The sequence below is a fragment of the Thunnus thynnus genome, chromosome 2 (assembly GCF_963924715.1).
Source record: "Thunnus thynnus chromosome 2, fThuThy2.1, whole genome shotgun sequence".
Taxonomy (NCBI): Eukaryota; Metazoa; Chordata; class Actinopteri; order Scombriformes; family Scombridae; genus Thunnus; species Thunnus thynnus.
In genome coordinates this window covers 32226305-32247977 of record NC_089518.1, presented here as the reverse complement: position 1 = coordinate 32247977, position 21673 = coordinate 32226305, and the positions used below count along the sequence as shown (strand labels likewise).

The 21673-nt window shown below is 37.6% G+C and overlaps 1 protein-coding gene across 1 annotated transcript in view; it reads left to right on the top strand.

The window, feature by feature from the left end:
• Positions 1-20055, top strand: part of ksr2 (kinase suppressor of ras 2) — a 107375-nt gene extending 87320 nt beyond the window's left edge. The window contains exons 15-21 of the mRNA XM_067570388.1: positions 2073-2121; positions 4184-4545; positions 7885-7981; positions 8069-8202; positions 10797-10931; positions 14862-14991; positions 15949-20055. Coding sequence (XP_067426489.1) covers positions 2073-2121; positions 4184-4545; positions 7885-7981; positions 8069-8202; positions 10797-10931; positions 14862-14991; positions 15949-16095 — 1054 coding nt within the window. The 3' untranslated portion in view covers positions 16096-20055. The remainder of the gene's footprint in view (positions 1-2072; positions 2122-4183; positions 4546-7884; positions 7982-8068; positions 8203-10796; positions 10932-14861; positions 14992-15948) is intronic.
• The last annotated feature ends 1618 nt before the right edge of the window (positions 20056-21673 follow it).

Sequence of the window (21673 nt, the reverse complement as noted above, 5' to 3'; positions counted from 1 at the left end):
CTATTTCCCAAGTCCTTTTAGCTGCATATGTCTGTGCTGACTGAAAATTAGGAGTGAGATGGATACGTCACTCACTATGGATAGAAATAGTGAGCGATGTATCATAAATAGAAATCAGATAACATGAATAAGATGTCAGGCTAAATGAATGAAGTGAAAATAAATGGTAATTCAGTTTGATTATCAATGCTACAGATATGATGTTGTATACAACATACAAAATAAAGTTTTATCTTATTTGAACTTATCCTTATCTTTCCTTATCTATCTATCTACACATTTGCTTTTCAGAGTGAGCGATGAAAGAAACTGAGCTAATACAGTGTCAGGTTGAGGCTAGCATAAAAGACGCTATCTTAAAATGTTTATTCTTCAGGCTAAAGTCCAATCTTATTGGTATGAATTAAATGTAATGCAGATGTGTTTCTTAGTTAAATATAGCTGCTTCCAGGAAGGATCAAAATGCCCAGAACAGTTTGATTAAAGAGACTCCCCTCTGAGTTAAAAAGAAAAGTAAAATCATCCCTTGGGCTCACTTGTCCTGTGCAAGTTTCTTCAGATCACTGAATCTCTTGATGTTTAGGGATCTTTTACAGGTGTACTTCAGACTGGAAAGTTAGGTACTTTAATAAATCCTCTGAGGAATATCTGAGAATTTTCTCATCTGCTAAATCTTGCCTGTGTTGTGACTGGATTGGTGGACTTTTTAACAAACAGTTAAGAAGTTCAAGGAAAGCGATACCACGGATGGGCATCATTCATTATGAAATCACTTTTTAGTGTGAGAAGACTTGTTAGCTGCTGCTACTACTTTTATATTTTTCAGGGTTTGTTTGAGCTAACAGGATGAGGCAGAGTCAGGCAAACATTCAACTTTCTCAGTGAATGTGGTTACATTGTATGGATTGTATTTACATCTGACTGAGATCTGATCACAATGTGTTCTGCGTTCATTTGTACCTTGTATTAACATGCGTTTTTTTTCTTATCCAGATAGGATATCCAGATTGTTAATATCATGCAATCTGCAAAAAGAGGTGAAAACATACAAGAAGGACAAATTTCAACATTTCACTGTTTCGTCTTCTCTCATAGTCTCACTCTTTTTCCGCTTTTTGACGAAAGTGAATACATCAGTGCGGTTATGAAACCCATATTCTTCTGATTTAATTAATGCTATTGTACCTCCTTTCCCACATCTTTGTATGCTCTTGCAGTGGCAGCTGGTAGATTTCTCTTAATGGCCTCATCCCAGGGTTAATGAGGGCCAGTCTCAGACCCCAACACCCGGCAGGATTCCCTCATTAGAGCAGAGATCGAACCGGTGGTAGGGACCCTTGGCGCCACAGGAATCACATATTATTTTATAAGCTGCCTCATCTGTGGTCTTTGCCCAGAGTCTAGAATTGCTTCGCAAACCACTGTTAATATACCACGGAGAGCTTGTGAGAGGTTAGTGGCTGATGCTACACAGCCAGTTATAGTTGGACGGAGGAGGATGGGTTGAAGAGGAGAAGTGGGTTCATTTGTTTCGTGCCACTGGCACCCACGGTGTAGGTGACAGTGTACATGCCGGGGTCAGAAATTAATAGGGGCTGAGGGCGAAAATGCACTTGGAAGTTCATAAAATGACTGTGAAATTAAAAATTACGGTAAGAAAATGTCGCCAGTAATTAGAAGGGCCCTTTCTTACATTTCATCATGTTCACATTTTATTCATTTATCTGTCAAATAGTCTTGATAAGGATGTGCTTTTGCTGCCTGCGGACCGCTGCAGGTGATCTGTCAGAGCCTGTGGTCTGGGGATTATTTCCAGTGTGACCTCTGCGAGAAAAATTTTGCGATTTTTCAGAAACAATTGAGTGTACATCCTGATTGAGTAATATATATACTGCTAAAGAAGAAGGAGAAAAAAAGGTATCAACAAACGATAAAACAAACATTTAAACATTTAAAAACCAAATGAATGAAGAGAAAAAAAGATGCATCAGTTATATGAGTGACAGAAGACCTACTTTACTTAGTGTTTTCTCGCTGACTTTCTATGTACATTGATTTATTTTTGCTTTCAGGAATGAGGGAAACCCTTTGCTTCAAATCGAAGTTGAACCTACATCAGATGTGAGTCAATCCTCTTGTTTCCCTTCCTCTAAATGTGACCTCTGTGTTGCTTTTGACTGCAAGAGATGCAACTTTTGTCAGTAATATCACTGTGAGATTACTCTCGAAAGCCAATGCAGACAAACTACAACTCTCACCTTCACTTGTCACAGTCATTTCCGTTGTTCTCTCATTTACTATAATTTGGCTCAGCTCTCTGAGGAGCCTCCAGGTAAGTTATGCGTCAAAAGCAGCAAGAAGGGAAAGACGTAGCTTCACTGATCATCATCGCTGTTCCTGTAACAATGATATATTTTGAGAAAATGTGATGCAGATTGCCTTGAATAATATTCCAGCAGGCATCTTTAAATAGGTCATTTTCACTCCTGCGGTACATTATATTTAAAATCAAATTAGAATAAATCAGCCCAGTTTCCCCTCTGGCTGTTTTCCTTTTTCATAACTCTTTATTTTTTATTGGTAATGACCTAAACAGCAGTCAATATTTCAAATGCACACAGCCTGAGAAAAATTATACACTATTTTATATACTGTATGTATGTGTAAGTTGGGTTTAGTGATTACATATTTATTAATAACTTCAAATGCTTTACCTCAATACCTAATAACTCAAATTTACCTTGGGATGAGTATGAAGACATTTTTTCTTTATATTTACTGCTATGCAACCTTGGGGTCAGAAATGACCATAAAAATAATATGACAAAAAAAAAGGCATTACAGTTAACAGATAAATAACTCCTGTAATTGCATTAACCTCTGAAACTCCCTCTTAATGTCATTTAGAGGAGGTTTATGCAGATTGTAGTCCTCCAGCTGCTGAATGGCATTTGTCAGAAGCATTTGACATCTTGGTAGAATATTTTACCACCTCTTTGTGCGGTATATAGACATCTTTAATCACCACAGTTGCAAATGTGCAAATCTGTGAAAAACAGGCCTAAAGCTAGGGGTGTAAATGAATACATTTTTTTGCATTAACATACCAGACCTGTCTGCCTGACACAGTTTCCCACAAACGTAACAAAGCCTCTCCTAAGCATCATAAGTCAGCTGCACACTTTGCTACAATCAGCAAATTCACTCTTTATAGTGGTGTCAGGAGCTCAAATGTCCATAAATCTGTTTATAATTCATATAAAAAGGTGTTTCCTTATGCCGTCTCTCATAAACATGAAATTCAGGCATTTTCTTCTTTAATCCAGGTGGTTGTTGTCTGCACAGTGTGAACAGGAGCTACTAGTAGCAAAAACAGTTTTTTCCTGATGCAGATGTGCCAAAATACAAAAACAAGCGACTAAAAACACAGAGGTATATTTGAGTTCAATACTCAGTACCTGCTTCGTCGCTTTTCACCAGATAAGTTGTGCAATGTGGAATAAAGCTTGACTGATGTGGTGTTATCTTTTCCCCGTGATGCTATATTGAAGTCTGGCACCTTTCGTGACTTGACAGAAGTCAAGAAACTGAGGAGCTGAAGGGACCATCTCAAAAATGAATGCAAACGGGACAAGGGAGCTTGTCAGATTTTTGTCAGTACAATTTTTTTTTTTCAATAGACATGTCAGACCGACTTTACATCATCTGGGCCTCCTCCAGTCACATACACAACCTCAGGTTTTTAAAGAAAACCATGCAGTATGGCCCAATGCGTATTCCACTGACTTCCTCTTTCGATTTTTACTATTGATTTCCATCTGGGCCACTGACACTTATACAGCTTCTAATTAGACTCAGTTTAGGCTTTTTTTATTTTTTGAAGGTGTGGTTCAAATACAAATCCTACGCTATTATTTAATTGATGCAGGTACATGGTTAATATGTTTGTTTACTTTGTTGGCAGCTAAACTTATCTATATATGTATGAGTATAAATGACATTATCAAAACAATTTAATAAAGAAAATGAAGCAGACTACACAATTCAAGCAACTTCCTGTATAAATCTGAATACAGGTACTTTTGTGTCATGAACAGATGCAGATACAGATGCTAGCTTTGTGTTATACCCCTAATAGCCACCGAAGAACAGTTACATCAGTTCAGTTTTTGCCTTATTGCAGAACGAGGACGGCAATGACGAGGACTCCGGTGACGAGTTTGAGGAGATGAACCTGTCACTTCTCTCGGCTCGCAACTTCCCGCGCAAGGCCAGCCAGACCAGCATCTTCCTGCAGGAGTGGGACATCCCGTTTGAGCAGTTGGAAATCGGGGAGATGATCGGTAAAGGACGCTTCGGCAAGGTTTTCCACGGACGCTGGCACGGCGAGGTGGCCATCCGCTTGATCGACATCGAGCGTGACAACGAGGACCAGCTCAAGGCCTTCAAGCGTGAGGTGATGGCCTACCGCAACACTCGCCATGAGAATGTGGTGTTGTTTATGGGGGCCTGCATGAGTCCACCACATCTGGCCATCATCACAAGGTAAGGATAAAGATGTAACAGGCCATATTTTACAGAAAGCTGGGGAAAACCAAACTCGCAGGTGTTGTAGATTGAACTTGTTGTGTTGTCACAAGATTAAATGTACCTTGTGGAGTTTTTAACCACTAGTAGTGCTTTAAAGCCATGTTTTACGCTTGGGTCCCATTTTTGTTTGTAAATGTGTACAAGGATGCACATGCGCATACTATTCACATCCTGCTATTGGTTTGATGCTATTCCTGTGATTAATAATTGGTGGACAAAAAACTGTTTGAACTTTTTTACAGTGTAAGTGTGGATATAATGCAAATTAATAAAGGTTTACATAAGTATAGTATAGTAAATACAGTTGCAAGGTATTTGTAGTTAATAGTGTATCTAAATAAATATAAGTGTGCAGAAACAACATTGTAATCTTGAAAATATATACAGTATAAAAAACCCCATGTAAACTCCCAGTATTCTTTCATGGGAATACTGGTCTGCACTGCACTATATGTACTGTGACTAATATTTGTTCCTCATTTGTTCCTCCTGAAAGTTCACATTTACAGCTCTGGAGTCTGTGATGTTTTCTGCTTCTGCACCCTGAGTGGTCGCTCAGTGGTTAGGCAGCTGTTTGACATCTGAATGGCCTCCAAAGCCGGCGGTCCTTCTCCCATGGGACTCATTTTAGATCAGCCACAGTTCTGCCCCCCTCTGGGACAATTGGTTTTTAAGTGGCTGACAATGAAGCATGCAGAGGTTATGATTAGAACAGGCTGCCGCTGTGGTTGAATGGATGAACCACCCACACCTCGCAGCTCTGTTGTATTTGTCTTGACTACAGTCCAACAGGAGATAATATGAAGTGAGAGAACTTGAATGTTTGTTCACCGGCTACGTTTCCCGGAGACTCGACTATAGTCTTGTACAGAGCTATCATCCATAATGAAGAACTGTAATAATTTCATGGATTAGTGTTAACATTTTTTTTTGCAGAAAGTATTTTTCTCAGTTGTTTCAAGGAACACAAGGCTTGGTAAAGACCATAACAATTAATTGGCACAGCTAATAATGTTCAAAAAGAAATTGTCATCTACACAGGCTGTGAACAATGAAGAAAGAAGTCTCACAAAAAAACTTTTGTTTCTTCTCTTGTTTTTCTTTCATTCTCTTTTAAAAAAGAAAGATAAAAAAGAGAGGAAAGAGAGGAATTTAAAATTCTTCAGGAAAGCTAATTGTAATAACTTGACTCCATTCTCATCACATTCAGTGTGGTTTTAAAATAGCTGATTGACTGATTGATTGAGATGCGTGATTGCAGTTTATGCCAGTTAAAATTGTTGTTGGGAACTGACAGATGAGCTGGCTGCTTCTCAGAAATCCTCACTGCTGATTGCTGAAAATAATAGCAAATGTCAGTGCAACAGGTGGCTTTGTTCTCCACAAATATTCTGCCTCTCACATTACGCAGTTCTTAAAAAAACAAGCAAGTAAAACATGAAATCTTGATCATACGCTGAGAGGTCTTTACCACACAGTGCAACATGACAAACATGTAAAATATAATTGAAGTTCATTGGTTTATTAAGGATGAGGGTTTTCAGGCTGCATTAGTGGAAACATAAATATCGATTGTTTCTTTTTTCTTCGATTGTTCTATTTGTCATGAGTGACTGTGCATCGATTTTGTCAAGCATACAGAACACAGGGTCATCTGTGATGCTGGGTTATTTATCTATGGATATGGCATAATTACTCCGACTCCGGAGGTGACTTTCAGAGTGTCGAGGTGGCTTCATTACCTTTACATCAGCTGCGTTCCATAAAAAGCTGCCCCTTTTTCCTGAGTATGGCATATACACATCCTGATTGACTGAGGTATAGCGGTAATTGTTGTCATGAAACCTGTTGAAAGGAGCCCGAGGGAGAGAGCTATTAAAAATGCAGCTGTCAAGTTGCTGTTAAGAATGAATATGCATGAACTTTTGGCTTCAGGTCCTTTGTTGGTCACCTGTGTGGCACAGTCGGGGTTGAGGGCTTCAGGTGTGAGGCAGGGGGTGGTTGTAGAGCTGCCTATTAATACGCCGTTGTGATGGCACCCCTCCAGAAATGTGACACCACCTCCACGAACTGCAGTGTAACAGCTTCACCCAGACACTGTGTGGGCACATGTTTCAGCTCAGAATGATGACATTTGATGCTCTAACAACATTTCAAACTGCAGTAACTGCAGTGAACTGAAGAGTCATCCAATGTTTCGGTTAAAAGTAGCAGAAACAATTCAAACATAAAAAGATGCGAGTCGTTACATGAAACAAGTGGAGCAAGGTGTGTGAACTGAGAAGATAAAGGACATCTTTTGTATCTGAAAATAGTAGTATTTGAAAAGCTAAATCACTGAATGCTGCCATGTGGGGGCTCAAAAATTTGGTTATATTTGGTTCTCAAGGGCGGGGGAAGAAACCACCTGAAGTCCACCTGAACAAGTTAGTCTTAGACTGGTTCCAGCTGAACTGTGAATCGTGTGCAGTTGTCCTGTGTTTAAACTCTGTTGTGCAGACTATTAACATGTAAGCAGTATGTAAAAGTGTAGAATATAGTAGAAATTTCTGACCACTTAGCAAAAAAACTACAAAAGTGTCACCAACATGGAGCCAAAATGTCTGCAAAGCTGCCATCACTGGAAGTCATGCCTTAAATTATATACCTAGTTTATTTCGTTAACATGGTTAAAATGGCTATTTTAAGCTACATTTTCATTTATCATGTGTATTTTATCCACAGTGCTTCCCATTCTGCTGACATGGAGTGAATTCAATATTACTAAGAAAACAGAAGAGATAAAATATCTCACAGATTTGTGAAACATTCAAGCCCAACTTGATGCCACATGATCCTAGGAGGGTTGTGGAGGAAGTGTGCTAATTTTTTAACTAATGCCTGTTGTGGTTTTGTGTTCCAAACATCACTGTTATTTTCTTTGTATTTGTGGTAAACACCTGCACGTTGATGAGCAAAGCATTTCAGAAATGGACCAGTTTGGAACAAGAGTGCAAAGGCAGACCAGTGAGATTAATTAGAGGTTTGCCAAACTTTGGTTCAAATTAAATTAACAAGCTGTGAAAATGGTCAATATAGTTTCCATGAGAGATGATGATGAAGTAAGAAAAGATGAAATATGATCATCACAGTTATTTTGTCAGCTGGCTTTGGTCATAAAGAGACATGGAACCTCACTTCTGCTTTGGCTGTCTTTTAATGTTGATCAAACAATCTAGATTTAATCAAATAATTGTTAAGCCATGATAATTCTTTCATCTTCTAATCCCTCATTTGTCTTTATCCGTCTCTCAGCTTGTGTAAAGGCAGGACACTTTATTCTGTGGTGCGGGATGCTAAGGTTGTGCTGGATGTTAACAAGACCCGACAGATCGCACAAGAGATGGTCAAGGTAAAACAACTCAGCGCTGATTCCCTAGAACACCTCTGTGGTACACAATCATTTTACAGCAAAAGTCACACCTTTCTCTGTCCTCAGGGGATGGGCTACCTCCACGCTAAGGGGATCTTACACAAAGACATGAAGTCCAAGAATGTTTTTTATGACAACGGCAAAGTCGTCATCACCGATTTTGGACTCTTCACCATATCTGGGGTTCTGCAGGCTGGCAGGTAATTATGTTCAATACACATCAGAGACAGGATCACTTTTTTTTTAGCATGTGGGATTTGCCTTTGAGACAGATGGACATTATTATAACAATATTGACACACATGATGCAGGGACAACAAAACATGAAGTGGATGTAGGTTAGGTAAATACTCCACATATTTATAAGAAGACATTATATTCTTTCACAGCTTTATTTTTACATGTTTTAACAACACTAAGTCACTATTATATTAGTTCTTCACTATTTATAGCATCAGATTTCACAGAATATCTGCTGTGTTACTTTATACTGTAAGCCTTTACAAATCTACCTGTGATCCACTATTTTAACCACACAGATTTAATCTTTTGTCAGCTTTTCTGTTCAGATGCATTTTTGCTATACTCATGGGTTGTTACTGGCTCCTATTCTCCCAGTTGCTCTTCAAAACAAACAGAGCAACAGCAGGGGGAACTTAGTGATATCCTCCTTTTGACAGAAAACAACATGGATTAGGGGTAATGAGAGAAAGATAAAATGTATCACAAACACAAGTCTTGCAATGTAACTCAAAGTCCCTGCTTTTATATGCAATATTTAGCCTGTACTATTAGTGTAACGTACATGATTTACTTTTTTAAAATGAATTTTTATTAACTAATATAAATGAAAATCAGACAGCATAGCAATAGTTCAGATCTTATACAGATAACCAGTCAGACAATTCCAAAGAGCCAGTGAACGAACTAGCAGGCAAATTACAGCAGTAACACACACAAGAAAAACATAAAACAACACCAACAGAAACAATCAAACAAAACAAAACAACAAAAACAACAACAAAAGAAAAAAATAAATAGATATAATAAGTATCTAATTAATTTAGGAAAAAAAAATAAATAGGGGGTTCGTCTCTGCAGGTCATAAACTTACTACCTTACTGTAGCAAGTGGATAGATGTGCATTAGTCTAACTACATGTTTTATTAACATATATGACTTTAATTTGGTATCTACTACATCTGTAGTCTTCAAGACATAGTTGCTAAGAAGGGTGACCATATTGAGTTATACTTTTCTAGAGAGTCTGTATTCATGTAAAAATTACTTTTTCAATTTTAGCTGTTTTCAACAGTGCATCAGTCCAGTCTTGAATATGTGGAGGACTGCTGTCTCTCCATTTACAAAAATCAACTTTTTGGCAACAGCAAAAGCTACAGACAGCCACTTATTATGTTGTTTATCAGGCGATCTTGACAGAACCCCTATTATACAAAGTACAGGATCAGGCTGAAATTTCCTGGAAAACTTAAATCCAAAAGCTTTGAACAGTAACACATTCCCATAACATATGTAGATATGACCCTTTATTAGACGAGCATTTCCAACAAGTGCTGTCTGGCCTTAACCTCACCCTCCACAACCTATTGGGAGTCCAGTGATACCTGTGTGATGTTTTGAGTTGAGTAAGTTTCAGTGAGACATTCTTAGACTCATAGACTGACCTCTCCAAACCTCATTCCATTCATCATTTGTTATATCACATCATAGATCCATGACCCAAACCCTTTTTAAGAGCTGTAAAATCAGATGATATTTTGTTTATAACTTCTTTGTAGATATTTTTGTTTTTAATTAAGAGATATCTCTTGCTAGTAAACATTTGTCCCAGTGGGAGGCTTTGGGTTGTTCTTATTCCTAAAAGCAATAACTGCACTTCTCACTTGGAGATAACTCCACCAAGGTATTTGTTTTGGAGAGATTTCTGAGTTAATATCTGCATATGATTTAAACCCTTTATCATTTTAAAGATCAGCTACTTTATCAATCTTACCCCCATATAAATGGTGCCATCTGACGGGTTTTCCTCCTGTTGTTATAGATGGGTTATCCCAAATTGGTATCTGCAGGGATTGTGTCACAGATTCTTTTGTATAGCTGTGTAGCTTCTTCTAAATATAGTACATAAAGCTTAGTTGTGGGTGGGGAAGATCTTTACTGCGATGTTTGATAAAAAGGCAATGTTTTAACTGATTGGGTGTGACAGACTGCTGTTCAGCACTCACCCAAGATGGAAGATGGTTTAGGTTGACTAGATCTGTCTGTCTTCAAAAATGCATGCATAGTGAATAGTGTATATTTGGCAAGTTAAACCCTCTTTTGTCTTTTGGTGTTTGCAGAGTTGTAAACCTAAAACACGCTAAATGGCTAAAGAAATATATGGAAGTAGTGAAAGACTAGTGAGAGCAGCACAGTGAGGCGTCTGAATACTTCTACATCTGCAGGCAGTCCTTCAGCAGCAGCAGGATTATATTAACAGTGATATTTCCCAATATATTATAAACAGATGCCTTGCATTTTTTAAAACTGAAATTCATTGTATAAACCAAAAAGATGTAACAGAATTTGGCTGTAACTGTAAATAAATAAATAAATTCCTCAAACTTTACATGGCCAATAATAGAGAAGCAGCATCACTGACTTATGTTGTTATGGTGGTCTGCAATGACAGTTTAATGTAATTCAGTGTGATGTCTTTAATGGTTTGGCAGCATGATACAGCAGATTGATAAGCTCTGACAAGTCTCCATCTCCCTGTTTTCTCACTCTGCAGCCGGAGAGAAGACAAACTGAGGATCCCCAACGGCTGGCTGTGTCACCTGGCACCAGAAATTATTCAGCAGCTCTCTCCGGACACAGAGGAGGACAAGCTTCCCTTCTCCAAACAGTCAGATGTCTTTGCTTTTGGGTGAGTGTCCTCTCACCTCATGCCCTCCTGTTTGTTTGTCCAGAAAATAACCCGAGCCTGATGTTGGTTGAGCAGCACACTGTTGACAGAGATAGTTAACAAACCCCAAGTGTGCATGTGAATTCAATAAATTCATATTTATTTTGACAGAGAAGTGTCCAAAAACTCCAAATCACATGACAAAATGTGGTTTAAGAGGCAACCATTAATAGGTTTTCGGATCCAATTACAGATATAGATTATTACTGCGTACTGTGCAAAGAAGATAATATAATGATCTCTGCAGTTTGAAATGCCAATTTTGCTTCTATCACTGTCAGATATTAGATGTCCAACCTATAATCAGTTAATGTGAGTTAATGAGAGATAGATTTATATGTTGGAAACGTGTTTAAAAAGTATGATTTTGCCATAGACTCCACTTGAGTCCATATACTTGATCATGAGGAACAATGAAGCTGGGTTAAGGAAAGGAGTCTTGATTATGGTAATACTGGTAGAGGTAATGGTGCACAATTTAGCATAGGCATGTCACAATCTGCTCCTCACTCCCTCTCTGCAGCCATGCTCTCTCATATGCCCAGCCCTTTGCCTTGGTCTCTGCCTCTGTTTCCAGCCCCTGCTCACTTCTCCCAGGTCATGTACATTCCTCCAACTCCCCAGACCTGCCATCCTCAAGCTGTTCACCAAATGCCCTCACACTTTCCCTCCATTCCCCATCTACACACCTGTTCCCACTTCTCATCAGTCCTACAGTTACCTAGCATACTTCACCCACTCCTCACTCGCAATTCATTCCTTTGTCAGTCACTCACTTCATATACCAGCCCAGATCCTTTATTTCCTTGTCAGATTGTTGTACAATACTTCACTGTGGACTTAATGCAACTGCAGTTTGGACTGTTTGTCACCCATGTTTTTGAGCTTTTGAATCTTCTCTTTTGACAATAAACTCACTCAACTGTCCCTGCCTGGCTCCATTGTCTGCACTGGGGTGCACCTGCCTGCAGTCCAGCTGGAAGACCACGAGATACTGGAGAAACTGATTGGAGCAGATAATGAGTACAGTGATTAGCTATTGGTTTCCTCATGTGGGTGAAAGAGAAGGTTTGGAAGCCCAGTTGATTGAATGACGCAAACCATTCTTGAATGTTAGACTGATTGGACAATTGCAATTGCAGTTAGAAAATCTGTGAATGGTGAGAAGCCAAAGGAGTCAGTTAATTGATTAGTCAGGAGGAGTGTTAACCAGGTGAAAGTCTTGGCTGCACTGGGGATGATGGATTTTATTTTTTTGGGCCAACAGCAGTTTGTTTGGAACAATTAAAAGAATTCAACCTTCACCAACAGAGGATCTAAGGAAGTGGCCGTGGTCACTCCCTCCTGACTGGCAAATGCAAATCTGCCATTGGTGCATTCACATGAAAAAAAAAACAACCCAATAAAATACTTGAAATCTGTTTTGCAGTCAGCTACACTAACTGTGTAGTCAGACTACTAAATGATAATGAGAAGAAAATGGATGACCAATTTGATAAGAGTATTTGTAACCCTCTGCCAAAACTTTGATATGGAGTTGCCATTTTGCATTTAGTACATTACATATATGGGCAAAACGACACCTTAGACTCCCTCTGATCTCAATGACTTCATCTTGCTTGCCTTTCATCTGCACTGACGTCCTTTTGACTTCGAGTTTGCTGACACATTCTGCTCTAAACTAGGACCAGGTGTGTTGGCTCTTGTATACCCTGAGGGTTTGTTTAGTGTACTGAAGTAAGGTACATTTACAGTAAAGTGTTAGGAAACCCAATTCTTGGCCGTATTTGAGCACCTCCAGGCCACTGAATATCTGGAATGTCCTATGGATCATTATTAATCCTGGTGGCCTTTTCAAGATATTACTTTGTTTTCCTCATGGTATTATAGCTCTTCCCTTTCAGAGCAGTGATAGCAGGTTCTCAGTGGTGGGAAGGGCTTTGCTTACAAAATGATTTTTGTAATAGGAAGTCTAAGCGTTGACATCATAGCAAAGACACAAAAAACAAACGGATACATGTACACTTTTGAGAAAAACACCTGACTCATAACACAATGCTAATGTGCAAGAAGGCCACATTCATCTGGTAAAATGTACAACAAAAAGAAATCTGTAAACTTAATGACTTACTAACTTGTAATTTATGTAAAAGGATCTCACTGTTTGGACGCTTTTGCCAAGAAATATGTCTAAGAGATCCCGTAAAAGCAGTTATATGATGAAAATATAGTGATCATATGCCATTAAAATACAGATTATAATCTTCTAAACTTAAATTTTTGTCGAAATTTAGTCCCGCTTGTACAGATGGCTCTTTACTCTGTTGTGAGCTATGCTGTTATTATCAGCTGCTCTACAAAGAAACTGAGACTTTGGAAAAATGAGAAGTCATAAACCTCTGCTCCATGAAATTAATTTAACTTTCATAAATCTCCATTAAATCTTCATGTTTCAATCATGTATTTCTGATTTTTTTTTATTAGCTTAAATTATAGTTTTATTCTGATTAAAATGAAAAAAATCATGGAATTTGATTATTTAAATCATAAGCTAGCAAGTCATGCTGGGTTTAATGAGTAACCCCCACAGAGTACTGTAACATCCGCACTGTGGAGGTCTGACAGAAGCACTACATTCATGTTATTTTTTTCACAAAGCCTGCGTCCTAATTAATTTCAGACAAGGGTGTTTAGTTACTGAATAATGTCAGTGTAAATGTGTGCAGTTCCACTGCAGTAATGGCGGCAGCACTTTAGAGCAAAACACATATATCTGCCGCTGGATTCGTTTATAGTTCTCAGATAAAAAGGAACAGTGGTCGTTATGAGTCAGATCAATAACATGCAGCCAAAGGGGGTATAGACACATTGTGAGTACTTATTATTATTGTTGTTGTTGTTGCGATAGTCATAAAGATTATATGTAATTACCTGTGATTGGATAGGCTTGGCACTACAGAATCTTTCTCTTTCTTGCATCAAGGCAGTTGAAGTATCCTTTTGCAAAACTGCAAAAAATGTAACTGTCACTGGCTTTCCTTAAATCTGCTTTGTCAAATATATGTGATATTTGACTCTTTTTGAACCGGATCGTCTTGCCAGCTCCCTCAGTTATTACATACAGATTGCTTTTCTGGGTGTCACTCAGCTCTCCAAACCAAAGTGTCATCCCTCTCCTCCTCTTAGGTCCAATTTTAAATTTTCCCTAAGTTGATTAAAAATACTCACGGCTCCTGCTCTTCCTCCACTGCCATTACTGAATCATTTGTGGGGGTGGACCCTGCTCTGTTGACTCCTAACACAATTGCATTTTCAGATGGTCCCCCATATGGAGGTTTCATCACTATATTATTCTAAAGGGGTGAGTGAAGCATTGGCGCACAATGTCCAGCTGCTCTGCTAGCCCTTGTGTTACCTAGAGGTGACCCCCCATGGCTGTTTTACATATTCATCAACAATCAGTCGTCATTTTTTTCCCCCTACTCTTGGCAAAGAGCTATTTTTATGCTACTCAAACTTGACTTTCAAGAGCAGCATAAAAACAACCCCATTTTACAAGGGGGTAGAGGTGGGGGTATGCTAATTTTGCACAAACAGTAATTAAAATGCATTGTTTCTTTAGCTCTTGGATGAAATTGCTCTTCTAAACTTACAGGTTCAAGACAAAATTCATCCACAAAATACACATTTTGCACAGATAACAACTAAGCAGAAGCATTATCTACAGCCGTATGTTAATCTTAATGCTGATTAAATCCACTGAGTTTGATGGTTAATGGTTGTTGAAATCTTCCCTGGTAGTGTGAACCCACAGTAGCTGTAGATAGTAGTGTTATTCTCTTGACCAGACAGTCCAAAGCACTGACCTGCTCTGCTCCTCTGTCTTCACAGCACCATCTGGTACGAGTTACACGCACGTGAGTGGCCTTACAAGAGTCAGCCAGCAGAGGTGATTATATGGCAGATTGGCAGTGGTATGAAGCCCAACCTCGCCCAAACTGGCATGGGGAAGGAGATATCAGTAAGGGTCTTTTCTTCATATTATTATTATTTTTTGGTCATAATTCACAATTTTCCCCCAACTTGTGTAAAAAATTGCTGCATATTTTTTTGGATTTTTCATCATTTAAGCAGTCATTGAAGTCCAGACTCATATTGCTTGAGCAATTTCTATAAAGATTGATAAATTGGTTCTGCTTAACAAGGACGATGAGCAATCTGGGGCTGGATTCACACAAGTGTTCTTAAAATGGATCTTAAAAAGTTACCCAGGAAGAAATTCTTAGAACTTCTTAGAAGAAAGTTCATTCAGTAAGTAAAAAAAACAAGAAACAATTTGAAATGTTTTAGCCACCACTTACTCAAAATACTTACTAAATTAAATACTTACTCATAATTAATTACATTAAGATTTTTGAGATGTGCCATCTCATTTTTGAGGGGGTCATCAGAAAAAAATAAAATAACAACAACCCTCCCTCATTTACACCACTGAGGTGCCCTTGAGTAAGGCTCTTAAAGGATATAGCTGGCGATTTTCTATATTTTTCTTACTGTCAACAAATCTCATGCATAGAAATTTCATGAGACATAGATGAGAACAAAAATAGTAATGAAAGATGAAGGTAAACTTAATTTAAAATGTGAGAAGAAGACATTTTGGATAATAAGAAAAGAAGTCTTCAAGAAGTAATAGAGCTTAGTGAATTGGGTAACTTATTCCAGTCTGATGAAGCTTTAAAAACTTTAAAATAGAAAGGGTGTTGAGTGTGTCCAAGTGAGTATGATAATCTAAATGGAACTGAAAGCTGTTTTAAATATGAGGGATATTAAAAGTAAGTGCATTTAAGAACAAAGTGCAACCAATGCAAAATGTCTCATAGAATTACATGGTAACCAGTTGATTGTATCATACATGAAACAGTGATGCATCACACTGGTCTTTCCTAAAACTTTTCTGTGTTGCTGTCTTTTCTAGGACATTCTACTCCTCTGCTGGGCTCACAAGCAGGAAGAGCGGCCCAGCTTCTCCAAGCTGGTAGATTTACTGGAAAAGTTGCCAAAACGGAACCGCCGCCTTTCCCACCCAGGGCACTTCTGGAAGTCAGCTGAGTATGTCAAATGAGTTAGGGACACAAAACAGCAAACAATCAGCAACTATATATATATATATATATATATATATGTATATGTATATATATATATATATATATATATATATATACACATATATATATAAAAGCCGCCATAATGCTACATAAATAACCCACCTCCTTAAAGAATGCACTGAATCCAAAAGCCAGCCCAGTGATGAAAACTGCCCGTGCTGTGTGTATTTTCATGGAATGTTGGCATGTGTGTGTACAGATAAGTTGACTGTCCAGCTTCTCAAAGCAGTTGGGACTCATATTTTCTTTGGTTTGATTTGAACCATACTGGATATCTTTACTTTATCTTTTTTTTTTTTTTTGTCTTTTACTATTGACCTGTTCCCTTCATAATCTTTGATTTATTTCCTGGATGTATTTTGCTTGTAACCTTTGATTGATCATGTCATCCTGGATTTAAAAAAACACGTTTGAGAACAAATGTAGATTTTTTTTCCCCATGTCTTGTTTTATTTTGAATGAATGTAACTGTTGTACATCACACACTGTATATTTTCATGACATTGTCTTGCCATTCCTTATGTCTGTCAACTGTGTAGACCATTGTGTCAATGTTACCTCATGGTCTCTCATGTGTGGATGTCTGTACCAGTACATGTTTGTCTCAAAAGCTTTATTTAACTGAATAATGTTTTCTTATTTACACCGTACCATTTGAATGTGAAGAAGCCAGCGTCCCTGTTTTTGTGGGGATTAGTTGGCACGGTTCTTTGATGGGAGACTGTTCTCTGATCAGTTTGTGCTTTGATTATTACCTGTGAACATAAGTGAGACGTTTGAACAATGACAGCCTTTGCAGAAAAAAAAAGCTGCGGGTCAGACCAGGACTCCCTCACTTGACGCTGTTTTGTGAAATCGCTGACACTTGAAATGTATCTCGTCTACTGTTGCAGAACTAATTACCCTTCAGAAATGCTGTCACTGAGCCCCCCTCCCATCCCCCACAGATAAATGTATATTATTTTACTTTAAATAGCTATAGATACAGAATATATCTAGATAAAGATAAAATCTAAAGCTTGCTACTGTATAGTGAGTGCAGTACTTTTAAGTTATTTTAGTCAATCAATACACTAACTTTTTAGACTCTTTTCGGTGACAGTACCGAAATTAACATGACATTATTTTCCTGAGTAGTATACAAGACGTTCTTAAAATGGATGGAAACCTAAATGGATCATAGAGCTGTTTGCCAGGGGTTTGAGGGCCAGACTGATTTCAGTCTATACAGTTGATGTCTGGATAAAGAAGTCTGAAGATTCCCAGCTCTGTAATAATATGACTGTTAGACGCATAAAGGGAGCACATGATCCTGAAAATACCAACACATCTTCTAAGAAGTCAAAGCACACTTTGAATTTATGTTTTTGGGCTCAATAAAATGTGTTTGGAGTCGCTTAAAAGCAGTGTTGTAGTCACTGTGACCAGCACCTTTCAAAGTTTTATTTAGTGCATTTTGGAGAACCAGTATATATAATAAACAACACATTACGAGTGTTATCTGTGTTATCTCGACGGCTTTTAAATATAGTGAATTTTTTGTGAGTAGATTTACTTGTTGAAACCACTGATAGTTACCTAAAAAAATGTGTCAACCATTGATAAGTTACTTAAATAAGTTAAAAGTCAGCTGTGTAAAGTTGTGTTCACACTGAATCAAGAGTGAATTGTAGAAACGGCATAACTGCATACAGAGTCCATTGTAAAGATAGAAGAGGATGCACTCAAGGTGGAGTTAATTAAAGAGAGACTATGCAATTTTTGCTGAACACTAAGTCACCACTAAGTGACAGCAATGGAATAATGTTAAATATTGCTTCTACCATTTCTACTGTTTAGCATGTAGCTAAAATGCTAAGCTAACAGTAGCCCAAGTGGAGAAGTCACAAAGTCAGAAAAATGTCAGTTACACATTTACCTTAAGTTTGCTAACATTTGCTAACCGTAAGCTATGGTCATACCAGACCAAGTAAGGCTGTTGCAGCAAACCCCCTGAATGTATTGAACTGAGAAATGGTTTATTTAATTGTTAATAAATTCACTTTTTCATTTGTGAAATAAGAGAAAGACTGTGTCATTTCTCCTCTCAAAAGTTGTATAGTCTCACTTTAAGGCAAACAATTGCCCACTCAAATTGAAAAAATGCTTATTTTTACAAAAATTGGCGCAGGAAATGGAGAGAACCTGAAGGAAAATAACTTCATGAGCTTTAGTACGCACACATACAGAGGTAGTGTGTTGTTAGAAATATCTGTATATGTACAACTCAAAGGACAAATATGCTTTGTGTTAAATGCACATTAAGAACGAATTCTGTAGAACCTGTCAAGCGGGGGCGACACAATGTAATGGCTACTTAAAAATCCTCCTGCTGAAGGCCTTGAACTGAAACATGTTGGAGAAATAAAGAAGATTCTTCCAGTTGGTCAGTTTAGTGTTGCCGTGTTGTTTTTTCCCGTTTGTTCCTTTGTTATTTGAGCACATAGTTGGCTGGTGAAGTAGTGACAGCACACTTACACACACCTCCATTGGTACTTAAAGATAACAGAAAATGCCGATAGTCCATATAACCATTGCGATAATTGGCATGATTTTCCTTGTGTTGATTTCTTTGAAATTAAATCTGGTTTTTGATCTTGTTTTAGTTCTGATATTTAAACAGAAGAGGCTTCGGCCCTGTCCTGGTTTTTGACTACAACACTGCTGAAAAAGTGACTGTGGAGCACATTTAAAAATAATCCTAAAAATCTTGTTTTTTTTTAAATTCTGAATGATTTTATTTACGCAAACATACTGTAATTGTCAGTTACTGACTTCTTGGATTATAGGTGACATACACATTAAAATAACAATCAAGTAACTTCGATCTGGCTTGCTAAACCTTCCCTTTAACATATCAGAAATGACATATCAGGATGCTGAAGCCCAGGCCATTTTTCTATTTCATACTGTGTATCATAATGTATTTTAAATGTATGTTTTAGAGAATATAGCAAGTCAGAGTCATATCATGATGAACTGGAGGCTGTGGCGTCATTCGAGCTGTACACTGCTTTTGATTCTCTCTAGCCACGTCGAATAGATAGAGACAATCCAATCATGTTAAATAGCCATTTTCCACCTCATTATATACACATCTGCCAGTGTTGGAAAATGCATACAAACAATCTGCTGCTGTTTTTTGGAGTCTGTCTGTCTATTTTGGAATTGCTGGGATTCAAATATTGTAAGTGGATCATTTATATTTGTACTGTTTACAACTTTCAAGTGCATGAGATGGACTATCAACAATTGATTCTTGTTATGAAAAAAAAAAATTATCCTTCAACACTATATATAAAAAGTATGTGAGCATTTTTCTGATGAACTGTTGTCCATTGAGCAGTTTGATCTCAGTACCTAATGAAGTTTAACGTTAGGCTTTGCAAAACTTTTCAACAGCTTTGTTTGAGAGAATGATTGTTTCGGTATATTTATAGATTATATAAATGATAGACTAGCATTTAAATAAAAAGAGTTACGACCTGTGCACATGCTAGAGTTGGCTACAACCTGACTGGACAACAATCAAAGATCTAACATTAGTGCCAAGTGTACATAACAGATTGTAGACTATGTTTTATCGTCACTTGCCGTGATATCAATATTCCTTGTGAAGTTTTTGACTCTTTTTCTTTTGAATGTAGAAAATTGTGTTGTGTTTTTGTTGTTTTTGTTTTCTGTTCATTTAAATTTCCTTTCCTCCATTTTCCTTCTAATTGCATAAGCACTGATGCTATGTTGTTTCTTTTCCTGATTCCGTCCTTGTATTGTAGATGATAGCTCCAAAAAGCTTGTATTTAATGATGCCTTATGGTCCATGGCTTATTGATGAGTAGATTTTTTGATCATGAGCTCTTTATTTGCACTCATCCTTTACAAAGTGTATGACAATAAAAAGATGTTTTCATTTTGGATGTTTTCTGTTTCTTTTATGTCATCTTTTACCTTAGTCAACCCTTATCCATATTTTACTTTGGTTGAAAGTTTTAACATGTCTTTGAAGCACAAATTTAGTGTTGGGTCAGAGGTTACTCAGGAAGTCATTTTCTTTTGGTGATATGATTCTTGTTCAGATCAAAAGTGCAACTTTTGATGGTGTACATTCAAATTATCAAAGTTATGTTTGACCTAAAATCTTGTATTATGAAACACTTACAACCTGGAGGCTCACTCCTACCTCTTATGGCAGAAATTAAGTATAGAAAAACAAAGCATCTTAACCCTTAACATCCATTTTTTCCCTTTTTATTCCCCCTTAAGTAGCTTAATGGTTGTTAAAACCGTCTTATGTGACACTTTCTGACAGTAAATATTCTGTATCAACTCTTTTCTTTGAGTGAAATATTCAAACCCAAGACTAAAAAACATTTTTATGGCTGCACAGTCAAATGGAAATGATGATGAGGTCAATCAATGTGCAAACATTTCTCCCAAATTCAGCTTATTTTTGGTATCTGTGGAAACTCTGGGTCTTTATTTGAAATTTATTTCTACATTAGTACCTTTTTTCATGCCATCGATGAACTGAGCAAAGGCAGGTCAACCATTCAGAATAGCTTCAACCTGCAAACATTTTTTGTGTCACTGAAGCCGGGAAAAATAGTCAAATTATCATTTTAAGTAGTGCATGAACTTAATAACCTCTGTTAGAGACAAAATGTGCACTGAGATAATTTGTTGCACTAGCACAACCCCTGCCCACACTTTAGCCTTTATGAGGGCTCGTAACTGACACAAAGTCAATGTTTTGCAATAAATAGCAGTAATACGGAATTTAAAAGTAATATAAAAAAGAAAAATGTATTCAAAAAGAACAGAGCCAAAAGAAATATCTGGTAATATCTCATTTCCATGCAAAACTCAGCAATAATACTGCTTTGCCATTTCCTTCTTTGGTTAAGAGGGGAAACTTTTTGACATTTGGAGCTGCCCTCCATGACTGAGAGGAGTGATTAATCCAAAACAAAGTACAGCTAGGAAATGTGATCTCCAAGAAACCATTTACATGTGGCATTAGTATGCGATCTGTATCTGGATATCCGATCTAGATAAGGACAAACGTTAAATGTTAATGCAAGCTGTAAAGCCGTGCCTGGAACATTGTGATTGGATCACGATTAGGTCACGTTCTTAAGAAAAAACATCCACCCAGCAAGTTCAAAGGTTGCCTAAGTAGTATCAGTAGCTAGCAAGCCTTCACTTGCAAAAAGCTCATCAGCCAGCATCCCTTAACTAATTAGCATATTCGATCACAATGCAGGCACAATCAAGATAATAAGAGCAATTATCAATACCAAGTGTAAATGCAAAATAGCATGTGGATCAGAAATCATTATCCATATATCACATGCTAATACCATGTGTAAATGGCGTTTTTTTACCCCTTTTACACCTGGCATTAAAATGCGATCTGTACTTGGATACATAATCTGGATAAGGAAAAATGCTGTAATTGCAGAATGCAATCGGATTGGTCAGACCACATTTGGAGGT